The sequence below is a fragment of the Antechinus flavipes genome, chromosome 6 (genome assembly GCF_016432865.1).
Source record: "Antechinus flavipes isolate AdamAnt ecotype Samford, QLD, Australia chromosome 6, AdamAnt_v2, whole genome shotgun sequence".
Classification (NCBI taxonomy): domain Eukaryota; kingdom Metazoa; phylum Chordata; class Mammalia; order Dasyuromorphia; family Dasyuridae; genus Antechinus; species Antechinus flavipes.
The window spans coordinates 141,880,105-141,892,249 of NC_067403.1; the positions used below are offsets into that span (position 1 = coordinate 141,880,105).

A 12,145-nucleotide genomic window follows, 5' to 3' on the forward strand; every position below is an offset into this window, starting at 1 on the left:
GTTGTTTTTTTAAGCTACTTGTCATTTTTTAAAAAATTTTAATTAAAAGCAGCCCAAAACAGAATTAAAATATTCATTGTTTTACATGATTTTTTGCCCCTGAAACTGGAATGTAGGACAAAGATATCTCCCTCCAGTCCCTCAGAATACCTCCTAAAGGCTTTTGAAGCTTCATAATTTGCATGGCCCTAAACACTAGCTATTAGGGCATGATTAGAGTTTAAAAAAGGAATTTACTAGTTCTAAATTAATAAGGAAGGAGGGATGAGTTAGTTCCTGTTAATCACTTGAAGAGAGCCTTTTGTATCCTACTGAGGTGTGATGTATACTAGATTTACCAAAGACCCAAAAATGTGATGATTATGATAACATTTCCTGAGAAGCAAATGTTAACTCTCAAGGCAGCTTTGAAGAGAGTCTAAGTAGCAATAGCAGGTGTAGTAATCATATGAGCATGACTCTGGAAGCATGAAGAGTAATGGGAAATTGTCCCATAACATATATGGGAAGGTAGAAAATGATTCTACTATTTGATTTTCCCTTATTAACTTTGCTATTGTGTCCTCATTAAATACTTTTCTCTTTTGTATTTGTTTCTTCTGCCTTGAGAGTTAACATTTGCTGGAACCTACATCTGCTATTCTTCTCACAAATTTCATGTGTTGAGTAGTTGCTAACCCGAAAAAGGAGTGGTTACAAATCTATATACTAGAAAGATATAACCATGCTATTCCTAACTCAAATACTAGTCCATAATACTAAATAACTGCATATCTTCTAAATGGTTGGAGTTTACTATTGACAGAATAGATAGAACATTGGAGCTATAGTCCGGAAGACCTGAGTTGAAATCCACCCTTAGACACTTATTGGTTATATTAATTTAATTTCTGTTTGCCTCAGTTTCTTCAACTCCAAAATAAAGCTAATAATAGCCCCTGCATTGCAGGGTTCCTGTGAGGATCAAATAAGTTCACATTTTTAAAAAGTAGTTAGCACAGTGCCTTCCTGTTTCCCTTATAAGAAATGGGAGTATGACACCAAATTTCTGGAGCTTTGAACTTAATAGAAAATATCGATTCAGGCCTCATTGGATCATAGACCTAAAAAATGGTTAGGCCCTTGTCTAACCCTTTCATCCTACATACAAAGTAAGTGAAACCCACAAAGTTTAGTGATTTGCCCACAATTACTCAGATCCGACTAAATCCAGCTCTTCAAATCACATTGTCAAGAGGCACACACACTTTTAGTTTTCTCAATTTAAATTAAACAAGTGTCTGTCCTTAATTGGCATTGAGGAGAGAAAAAAAGAGACTCTAGGGACACTAGCAGGCTTGCACTGTATAGTAGAAGACACAGAGTTGTATATTGGTAATTTAGGGACAACCAGAAGTTGTCGCATGTTGATGATAGTGCCCTGATAACCTTAATCTAGTTAGAGCTCTAGAAATATTTATGCCATTTATTAATGTGAGCAGTTAGTAAATCGGAAGAAGCAAGTTTTTGAAACTTTACTTTTCAAGGAAAAAACTAAATTCAATTTCAGATATGATGAATTTGAGGTTTAGGATCAAGATAGCTTGCAGACAGTTGAAAATGTTAAATTAGGACCTTGAGGAAAGGGTGATGCAGATATAGAAGTCATTATAGTCAGTTTAATTGCTTTTATTTTAAAGCATATTTATGCCACACATAACAAGTTTTAAATGATCAGATCTTATAACTCTCTAAGTTTTTGTGACACTTGTGTTTTTAAAAATAAAGAAAGGTTATTAAACACTTAATATGTGTCATACAAGGTGCTGTCTTTGGAAATAAAAATACATAAAGCAAAAATAGCCCTTGACCTCAAAGAGTTTAAATTCTAGTGGAGGAGACCAAAGGAAGTGGTAGTCAGTGATTATACTTTGATTCTGAAAGTTATAGGATTGATGAAGAGGCACAGGAGAGTAGACTGATAGTCTCCATTCAGGAGGACAAAATTAATTTGGTCATTGTTTAGGTTCTTGAATGAAGGGGGAAAAAAAACAAATGAGGGAAATGGCTTTCCATGTTGGGGCAAGGCAGTGGATGATTGGTGAGGCTATGAGTATCTAAGATGGTTAGAGGTGGGAGCAGAAGCTAATTCAGTGAGGTGTGATTGTGTTCAGTCATAAGAAAAAAAATATGTAAATATGCCTCAAAAGATTGAGAATTTATTTGGTTTCTTAAGACACTGAAAGTCAAATAAAGATTTTTTAAATTAGGTCAGCTTACCATAAGAGAGAATATCATAAAAAAATGATTAGAGAAATTGTTAGAGAAGATCATAATAAAATTAGAATAACTCTTCCCTCAGATGGTGAATTTGCTATTAATCCATTGCACTGATTGTGATCAATTGATACACTAGACAAATAAATCACTGTGGCCTATATCGGCCACAGTTTGTTTGGGGGAGTGGGAAAGGAAGAAAGAATTAAAGATGCTTACCTTTATTTTCAACTAGTATTTATCCCACACATAAATGTTCATAGTGAGTTTCTATATTCTACATTCTATATTCTATGTTCTACATTCCATAAATAAGATGTTTGGAAATCATTCTGAAAAGAGTAACCTACTTTTATACAATATACTTTTATACAATATACTATTACCATGGTGGTCTAAAAAGAGACTGTGCTTCTTCCCAGTCTGATTTGTAAGTCTTGAGAGAGACCAACAATCACTTATTCAGTACCATAGAGAGAGAAGCCATGATTTAAAAGGAGATATTGAGACTTATAGTTAATTCAAAACATTTCATAAAAGAACCATCTGTACTTCTCAAAAGGTAAATTATTGGTTTTTTAATGTAATTTATTTAAAACAAATACAAAATAGAAAAGAAAACCAAAATCAGTGTCATGTGCCCAGAAGAACATAAGGGAGGATTCAAAAGATATAAAAATAAATTTCCACCTCAAGAAAGCATAAATAATAATAAAATACATTGTATTCAGAACTTTTTGTCTTTTCTTCCCTGTGGGTTTTCTTTTGTTCTCTGCTGTGCACTTTTTATTTTATTCTTTTCCCTCCCTTTTATTCTTCCTATCTCCCCCCAAGAAGCCTATAGTTAAGCACAGATATATACAAACACACACATATAACTACATAATGCATACATACATATATCTATATATACACATATATATATGCATAACACACATACATTTTAAAATAATATTAATATGACTGACTTAATGAAGATTTCTCTGAGTGATTTTTTTTAAAGTTTGACTTTGTCTGAAATGAATGATTACTACCAAAGAAAGTTATTCTTATAAGCTTTAAGTAGTATATGTTTTTCATATTGAAAAAAACTGTAGGTGATATTAAAAAATGGGAAATAGATATAAGAAAGACAATCAAAGCTGATTATAATAATTTCTTACAGAATTTTAGCCAATATCACTCATTTGCTATTAGGAGACTAAAAGAAATCTAAAAACTTTAATCAGCAGATACTTGGCATTCAGAGAGATGGCAGTTAGAAACAGCATTGGTTTAGAATGTAATAGCAACTCATTTGTACAATTTAACAGGGGAAAAATAAAATAAAATCTTCCAAGGAAAAATGGTACCATCATAGACACTATAGACACTCGTAAAACAGCAAGTTGGAATGAAGGGCATAAAAAGTTTGAAGGCTTGCCAAAAGTTAGAACTAAGCATAGTTAATCTAAGAGCATTAAGGAAAAAACTGAAAAGAGGTTAGTAAAGGATGAAAGCTAAAAAAGATCGGCAAAGGTTTTTACAACCAACTATTTTCACCATGGAAAACAGTGGAGTCACCATAGTTGGTCTCTAACATAATATTCTTAGATGTGCTCATAAAAGAAGTATAAATAGCACTGAAGAAAAAAAATAAAAGAACGAATACTGGATGAAACCAAGTACACATCTAGAAGGTCCATGCAGGAATCATTGAAATTTGAAGGTGCTAAGTTTGATTATCAATATATTTTAAGAAGGGAAACTAGGAAACATATGATAAACATTTTGGATCTTATCACTAAGAAAAGTCAACTGATAAATAAATATAAATTCATGTATATAAACTTTTATTTTCTTATCTACTTACATTTTCATGAGAATAAACTACAGATATATCAAGGACACCATGTTGAGGGTATTAATAGGGAACAGGTTTTTGTAAGCAATATTTCACTGTACATTACATCTTTGTCATTGCACAAAAAACAGAACATACAGAATATCACTGTATTGACTGCTGACTAGATAAAAGCATCTGGTTTAGTAAAAAGAGATGTTTGTCTTTGGAGGCTCTCCCCTTAGTAAGATGATCTCCATGAAATATGTTAAAATCATGTTTCTTTGAAAGATGTAACAACAGAGATAACATTTTTCAATGTTCACCTCATCATTAATGTTATAGAAATCATACAACAGGGGGACACATGCTTGAAATAACTATCATAGAGGATACTTAGCATGGCAGCCAAGTTAAAGAGAAATTCTTTGAAGATGATAAAATCCTTGAGATGTTGCTGTGTTTTTGTATCTCAATGATTATAAAAAACCTTTTAACTACAGAACCACACAAATGAGATCAACAAGCATTTTAAAGCATGGTTCCTTAGCCCTTTGTATCTTATGGACTCTTTGGCAGTCTGGTGAAGTCTATGAATCCTTCTAAGAATAATGTTTTTAAATAATTAAAGGGAACACTAAATTTCAATTATGAGTATAATTTTGAGAATAAAGATGTAATTTTCCCATATAAGTTCATAGACTTCCTAAAGACCTAAAATCTATTCACAGAGGTCTTGGGATCTATTGGCCCCAGATTAAGAACCTGTACTCTACAGAGTTTAGTCTTAATATATACATAGGAAAATCCAAATAATTAAAGAATGCCTATGGTAATGTGATGCCATGAAGTTGAATGGAAAACCTGCAGTGTTTATCCACATTTTGGGCAGATACTGCAAGGAGACAAGTAAGGCCCAGAATTGAACAGGAGAAAGAGAATGGATTGCATCATTTTGGAGAAATTTAATAACGCTCAAGTTCTGCCATAACATAAATGCCTCTCTTTTTAATACCATCATTTATACAATGCTGCTTTGACTGAGTTATGGAACATTAAAATCTCCAAAGAAATAAATTTGAGAATTGGTGAAAGAGCGAAGGAAGAGCTCATGTTGGACATGAGAGATCATAATGATATAAAATGCAATAAACTAGGAATTCTGAAAGGGAAGTGGGGTAAAGGTAGTTATCAAAGAAATGCATGATGTCAAATATGAAAATATGTTTAGAAGAATTGTACATGTCTAAACTATATTGGATTGCTTTCTCTGTAGAGGAGGAAGAAAAGGGGAGAGAAGGAGAAAATTTTGGAATACAAGATTTTGCAAAGATAAATGTTGAAAACTACTTTTGCATGTATTTGGAAAAATAAAAAGCTATTATGAAAAAATTTTAAATAAATAAAATTTAAAATTTTTTTTAAAAACCCAAAGAAATAAATGAGAGAAAGAAAGAAAATGGGCTGATCATGTGATAAAATGGAAGCTAACCAATATCCTATTCCAAGGATATCTTCATAGTGTTAGGAGAAAATGAGGTATATAAGGTTGGAAGGAAAACCCATACACTGGGTCAGAAATTTATTTTGAGTACGGGAAGATTTGTGTAATCATGTTAATCAAAAGATATGTTGTTAAGGATTAAGACTAGTTCCAAAATAGATTGAAAAAAACTCTGAGGTATCAGAGTCGGTATGTCAGATTGGCTAAAATGGCAGGAAAAGATGATAAATTTTGGAGGGGATGTGGGAAACTAATGTGGGACACTAATACATTGTTGGTGGAGTTGTGAACTGATTCATCCATTCTGGAGAGCAATTTGGAACTCTACCCAAAGGGCTATCAAACCATGAGCCAGCAGTATCTTTACTGGGTCTATATCTCAAAGAGATCATAAAAAATGAAAAAGGACCCATATGCGCAAAAAATTTTTGTAGCAGCCCTTTTTGTAGTGGTAAGAAATTGGAAACTAAATGGATGCCATCAGTTGAGGAATAGCTGAATAATTATGGTATATGAATGTTATGGAATATATTGTTCTATAAGAAACGATCAGCAGGAAGATTCCAGAAAGGTCCGAAGAGACTTGACTGAACTGATGCTGAGTGAAGTGAATAGACCCCAGAGAACATTGTACATAGTAGCAACAAGATTATGTGATGATCAGCTGGGATGGACGCAGCTCTTTTCACCTGTGAGGTGATTGGGGGTAATTCCAATATACTGTGATGGGAGAGAGCCATCTGAATCCAACGAGTCAGTGAATTGTGGGGACTGAATGTGGATCACAACCTGACTATATATTGAATCACACAAAGAAATGAATTCTACTATTCAGAAGTGCTTTTAAATGCTATAGGCCTACAGATCCTCGATCTGAGCAGTTCTACAAATATTTCTCTACAGCAGTGTTCTCTAAAGCTATTTTGATCATACACCCCATCAATAAAAATATCTCAAATAAGTTATTAGAACAAAGCCTCATGGATTCAGGGAAGGAAGCACTGGCTCTCATGCACAGTGGAGAGAATTTTCAGGATGTTAAGCCAGCAAGGAAAAAGGAAACACATTTTGCAAAACTGAGATGGAAGGTGATTGCTTGGGGAATGCTTTATTTACTTCCTTATGTATGCAGATAACTAATAAAATCTAAGACAATTCCTGAAGCTTATGATTCTTTACTTTATGTAAGTCAAGCAAATTCAGATAGAAGAATGTGGTAGCCTTCTCCATAGCAACAGTTTCTAAAATAAGGAGCTGGAGAATCGTAAATCTCTTTTCTTTCTCCCCACCACGACCACCTGTGGGCTTGTTTCCAACACAACTACACTATTTCCTCCATGACTGGCTTCCTTTGTGTTTGTCCTGAATGTGGACCCCTGGGGCAGTTGCCTTTTTCCTCCCATATCCTCAACACATCATCATTTTCTTTGTTTCCTTCCCATCATTGCTTCCTCAGAAGTCCCTTAGCAGTTAGAATCTGTGGTCTGATGCAAATGGCAAGTGAGTAACCTCCCATCCCAGTTCCTCAACCCTGAAAATCAGACTAGGTCACTTCTCAGCAAACTCCAATCATACCCTACTGACTTTAGAATCAAATATTTCATTTTTATCTTTTTATTTTTTATCTCTTAATTTTTACTTTAGAAGTATTATTAATTTATTTAAGATACATAATTATTAGCATAATAGTGCATGATAAAATGTATAAATAAGCAAATATAGACAGAGAGACAGAGAGAGAAAGTGAGAGAGAGAGAGAGAGAGAGAGAGAGAGAGAGAGAGAGAGAGAGAGAGAGAGAGAGAGAGCAGTTAGGGAGCATAGTAGAGAGCAGCGAGCACTGAGCCTGGAGTCAGGAAGATCTCATTTGAAATTCAGCCTCACACACTTACTAGCTGTGTGATCCTGGGTAAGTCACAATTTAACTTTCTAACCTCAGTTTATTCACAATAAAGGGTTCTGGAGAAGGGAATGGCAAACTACTAGTATCTTTGCCAAGAAAATCCCAAATGGGGTCACAAAGAATCAGATATTACTGAAAAGACTAAACTATAATAATAAAAAAGTGAATATGTAGGGAGGCTTGCTCAAGATATTTTTATTGATGGGGTATATGATCAAAATAGCTTTAGAGAACACTGCTCTATAGAAATATTTGTAGAACTGTTCAGATCAAGGACCTGTAGGCCTATTATAGTATTTAGAAGCACTTCTGAATAGAAGATAGAATTCACTTCTTTGTGTGATTCAGCAGTATTTCCAGAGGACATATCTTCTTGGGCTCATGTTTCAAGAGCAAAATCTTATTTCAGAAGTTGTGGTAGAGCAGAGATTCTGGGTCAGAATATTGCTTACCTGAATCTATAGGTCACAAGAAAGAAGTACAGAGCTGTTTTTGTCAGAATGATCAACAGGGAAAGAGTCACTAACATAAACTGATGAAAGATCTGGTTGTCCTAGCACAGTTCTGAAGTGCCTCCTGTTGCTACTTTATCAATAAAAAACCTAGGGAAAAGCCAACTATGAACTACAATGTCAGGACCAGCTGAGGACCAGGACTAGGAAGGTAAATGAGCAAGCTGAACATCCATCAAGGGATTAGGAGAGCCTCAGAAGCAGATAGTGAGGAAGTGAACCATCACAAAGGAAAAGGGACAAAAGAGTAAGAATTTCAGGGCTATTGCCAGTTGCTTCCAAAAGGGGTGGCTTCCCACATACTGAGGTCGAAAATAGTTTTTGGCTTAGTTCCTAAACTCTGTTTTGCTGCTAATGTCTGTTAGATAAAAGCCAGGTAATCCCTTTTTCTTTCCAGATTACTGATCCCTGTTGTCAGATTTTGCTCCTACCTTGTCCCTTTCAGATTGCTTGGTTCCTAAATTTCTGCCAACATCTCTGAGTTTCTCTTTCCTTGTATGTTAGCTGAGGGTGTTAGATTTAAAAGTCTCTTCCAGCTCTAAATCTGTGATCCTAGGAAGTTCTGTTTGCCTGACACCCGTTGCTCTGTTTACTTATACCTAGGCAATTCACCAGTTTGGGAACTCAAACTAGGTTCTTACTTAATGGATTTTTCTGATCTTGAAGCTTGTGTGCAACTTATCCCAGAATGATTACCTGGTACTGACCTCACTATAACTTCCCCAGGCAGGATTACATCTCCTTATACATATACAGCCTTTTATGACATATGTACCCTGACATGACAATGAATAACAATTTTTATGTCCCAGACAGTGCACTGAAATGAAACTCTTGTAAATGGATTCTACATGCAAACAGATGGATCTTAGTTCCTCCTATGAAATTCTTTCTACTACAGCAGACTCATTCAGTCGAATGTAATTTATTAGGTGAGATGTCATGCTGAAATTTTCTTTTGTTGAAAAAGCCTCAAATTAAAATTCAACTAATAATAATTAACTACCATGTACAAGGTGTGCTAGAAGGTAGGAATACAACACAATTTTTTAAAATCATCCTGTCCCTCCAGGAATAACATTATACTGGATCAATATAACATAAGGTAAGAATAATTGGGGATGGGATGAGGAAAAGAGCCCCAAATATCTGATGATGAAGAGAACAATTTCAGGAGAATATGATCAAGGGCTGCTGCACAAAAAAGGTGTGGTTTCCTAAGTCAAGTCTCAGAAAAAGATAAAGCTTATGAAAAATAGAGTTGATAAAGTTCACTCCAACTGTGAGACATGGTCTTCCTGAATGGAAGGAGGCCCAAGGGTGAAATGTTGAGTTGGAGATCTGAAACTATGCATGAAAAGAAGTCATATGAAATAGGCGTTTAGAAAGGTAAGCTATAACCAAATTGTGAAAGACCTCAAATGTTAGGGTAAGAAGTTTATATTGTGATACTGAAAAAGTTTAAAAGACATAGTTTCTGAGTAATCATTTTATTTATAATGTTAGTATGTTATCAATAAAATCAAATTCCAAAGACCCCTCATGGCCATGGACTCACAGTTTATATACCCTCAGAAAAGTGAGTGTTCTTCAGAGTGGCAATCAATTCTAATTGGTTGATAATTCATGAGAAAATGGATATTATAATGAGATATGAGCTCATTCTAATGAGTATCTTGGAGGTACTGATGATCACCCTTGTCTTGGTCAAAGAGACTTATCAGTATATATATCAGAGAGAGAATCTATTTCTAACCTAGTTTTCTCTGGCCAACATAATGAACAGGAATTCACCAGTTCTCTCAGCCTGGGTGGATAAGTTTTTCCAAAAATTTTGGGATAAGGAAGTGGAAAATCCTTTAATCCTAATGCAATAAGTGTTATTAATATGCTATAGAAATAAACATTTTGATATTTTTTAGAGATAGTTGGGAAGTAGAAACCTCCCACTGAAAGTTTGTGAGCTTGGGAGTGATTTCAGACTCATGACTTAGCAACATTATTTTGGTAGCTGTGCAAGGAAAAGTGGTTTGGAGAGGAGACTGAAAATATTAAGACCAAATAGGAGCCTACATTACAACAGTCTTAGCAAGAGATGAGGAGGATCTGAACTATGGTGGTTCGTCAGGTGATGCAAAGAAGGGGACAGTTGTGAGAGATGTTATAGGTAAAATCAACAGGACTTAGCAACCAGATATGATGATGGGATGATAGAGAAATAAAGATGAAGAAGAGATGAATCTCAAGTTTGACAGAAATCAGAAAGTTTGGAGGAGGAGCAGGTTTGGGTTAGGAGTGGGGAAAATAGATGAGAAATTCAGGCTTTGGTCATATGTTGAATGAACAAATTTTTTTGGATATTAAATTTGAGGTATTACTGTTTAGAATATGTAGGTAGAAATCTAGCAGGCAGATAGACATGTGGGAATTGAATTCAGGTAAGTGATTCAGTCAATCAACAAACATTAGAGTTGGCCCCCTCCAGAGAGAGAACTGATGTGTCAATTCTGAGTGTAAATTAAACTATATATATTTTTTGCTTTATTTTTCTTGTGTTTTTTTTTGCAGCATGACCAATAGGGAAATATGTTTTGTATGACTCTATATGTATAATTAATATCACATTGCTTGCTTTTTCAAGGGGTGAAGGAAGTGTAGGAGGAAGGGTGAGAATTTAGAAGTCAAGAATCTTAAAAAATCAGTTTCAAAAATGTTTTTATGTAATTAGGAAATATTTAATGAAATACAAATATATTATAAAAAAAGACTTGGGAGTCTTCTACATAGAGATATATCCAGGTATCCATTGTATCTTAGAAAAAGATAGATGAAGAATTAGCAAGAGAAATTGAGGAATGGTCAGACGAAAATGAAAATTATTTGCTCTTTACTGCAGTTTAAAGGGAGAAAAACTATAAGACATATAGTGTTTAGAGTTAGGAGGTCCCTTACATCTTCTCCAATCTCTCCATTTCTAGATAAGGGAAGTGAGTCCAAGAAAGGGTAAATTACTTTTTGAAAATCATAAAGGGAGAAAGTGGTAGATCTAGAGTTTGAACTTAGGTGTGTAACCCCAAACTAATTAAAAAGAAAACATCTGAAGACAAAAGAATCCTATCTTGATGTTGAGTGTATTTTTAGTCTCTTTTTTAAAAAGTTTTCTTTTCCTTTTAAATCTTCCTAGCAAATACATCATGGAATCCAAAAGTGAAGACCCCCAAGCAGCTACTCAGGTAAAGTTGATCATATTTCATAAAACTATTTCAGTCTTCAGACAGAAAGTTCATTCATATTTCATTTCATTTTCCTATTTTCATATAAAGCTTAACTACTAATTAGATTTCTTAGTGATTGGTTGTTCGAGTATGAGCAAGGCTTTGGAGGAATGAGCAGAACTTAACCGTCTTCATATAGAGATGCTTCAAGGGGAAGGGTAGAACAAATTGATTACAAGATCAAAATAAGTGTAGGTAAAACTTAAAGAGAAGGCATTTATGAAACTAGCCCACTGGCTTAGCGATGAGTGAATAGTGTGGTATAAGTGAAACAAGGCTGAGAACCTTATTTCTTGATGACCAAACTCCTGATGATGACTCTTTCTAATCTTTCCAAGGCAATAACATCTAGACTGTGTGCCCATGGATTGTACTCAAATACTTTTACCACATAACTCAGGTCATGAGACTCCAGGGCCCGTTGTTTTTGTTTTTGTTAAGGCAATTGGCATTAAGTGACTTGTCCAGGATCACCCAATTAGGAAGTGTTAAACGTCTGAGTCCAGATTTGAGGTCAGATCCTCCTGAGTTCAGGGCTGGTGCTCTATCCACTGTGCCACCTAACTGCCCCCACAATAATGTTTTTAGAATGTAAACTCTCCCAAATAATTTGAAAATTCCTTCCTAATAGGTTTTCATTTTTTGTCTCTGTATCCCCCTACCTAGGACAATTAAGGTATTTAGCAAATATCTATTGAATTAAACTGGAGTGAAAGGACTTGGGTTAAAATCCCAGCTTTATTGCCTATTATGTGATTCTGTGCAATTGATACCCTCTCAGTGTGTCTAGTTGTAAAATTGGATTAGATAATCTGTAAAGTCCTTTTTTATTTTTTTTAAATCTGTGAGGTTTAATTATGTCTTAAAGCTGGAAA

At 34.6% G+C, this 12,145-nt stretch overlaps 1 protein-coding gene across 2 annotated transcripts in view; it reads left to right on the plus strand.

Annotated features, from left to right (window-relative positions):
- Positions 1–8,813: 8,813 nt before the first annotated feature.
- SLC9B1 (solute carrier family 9 member B1) overlaps positions 8,814–12,145 on the plus strand; it is a 92,669-nt gene continuing 89,337 nt past the window's right edge. For both annotated transcript variants that reach the window (XM_051966167.1, XM_051966166.1), the window contains exons 1-2: positions 8,814–8,927; positions 11,180–11,228. In XM_051966167.1, the coding sequence (XP_051822127.1) occupies positions 11,190–11,228 (39 nt within the window). In that variant the 5' untranslated portion in view covers positions 8,814–8,927; positions 11,180–11,189. The remainder of the gene's footprint in view (positions 8,928–11,179; positions 11,229–12,145) is intronic.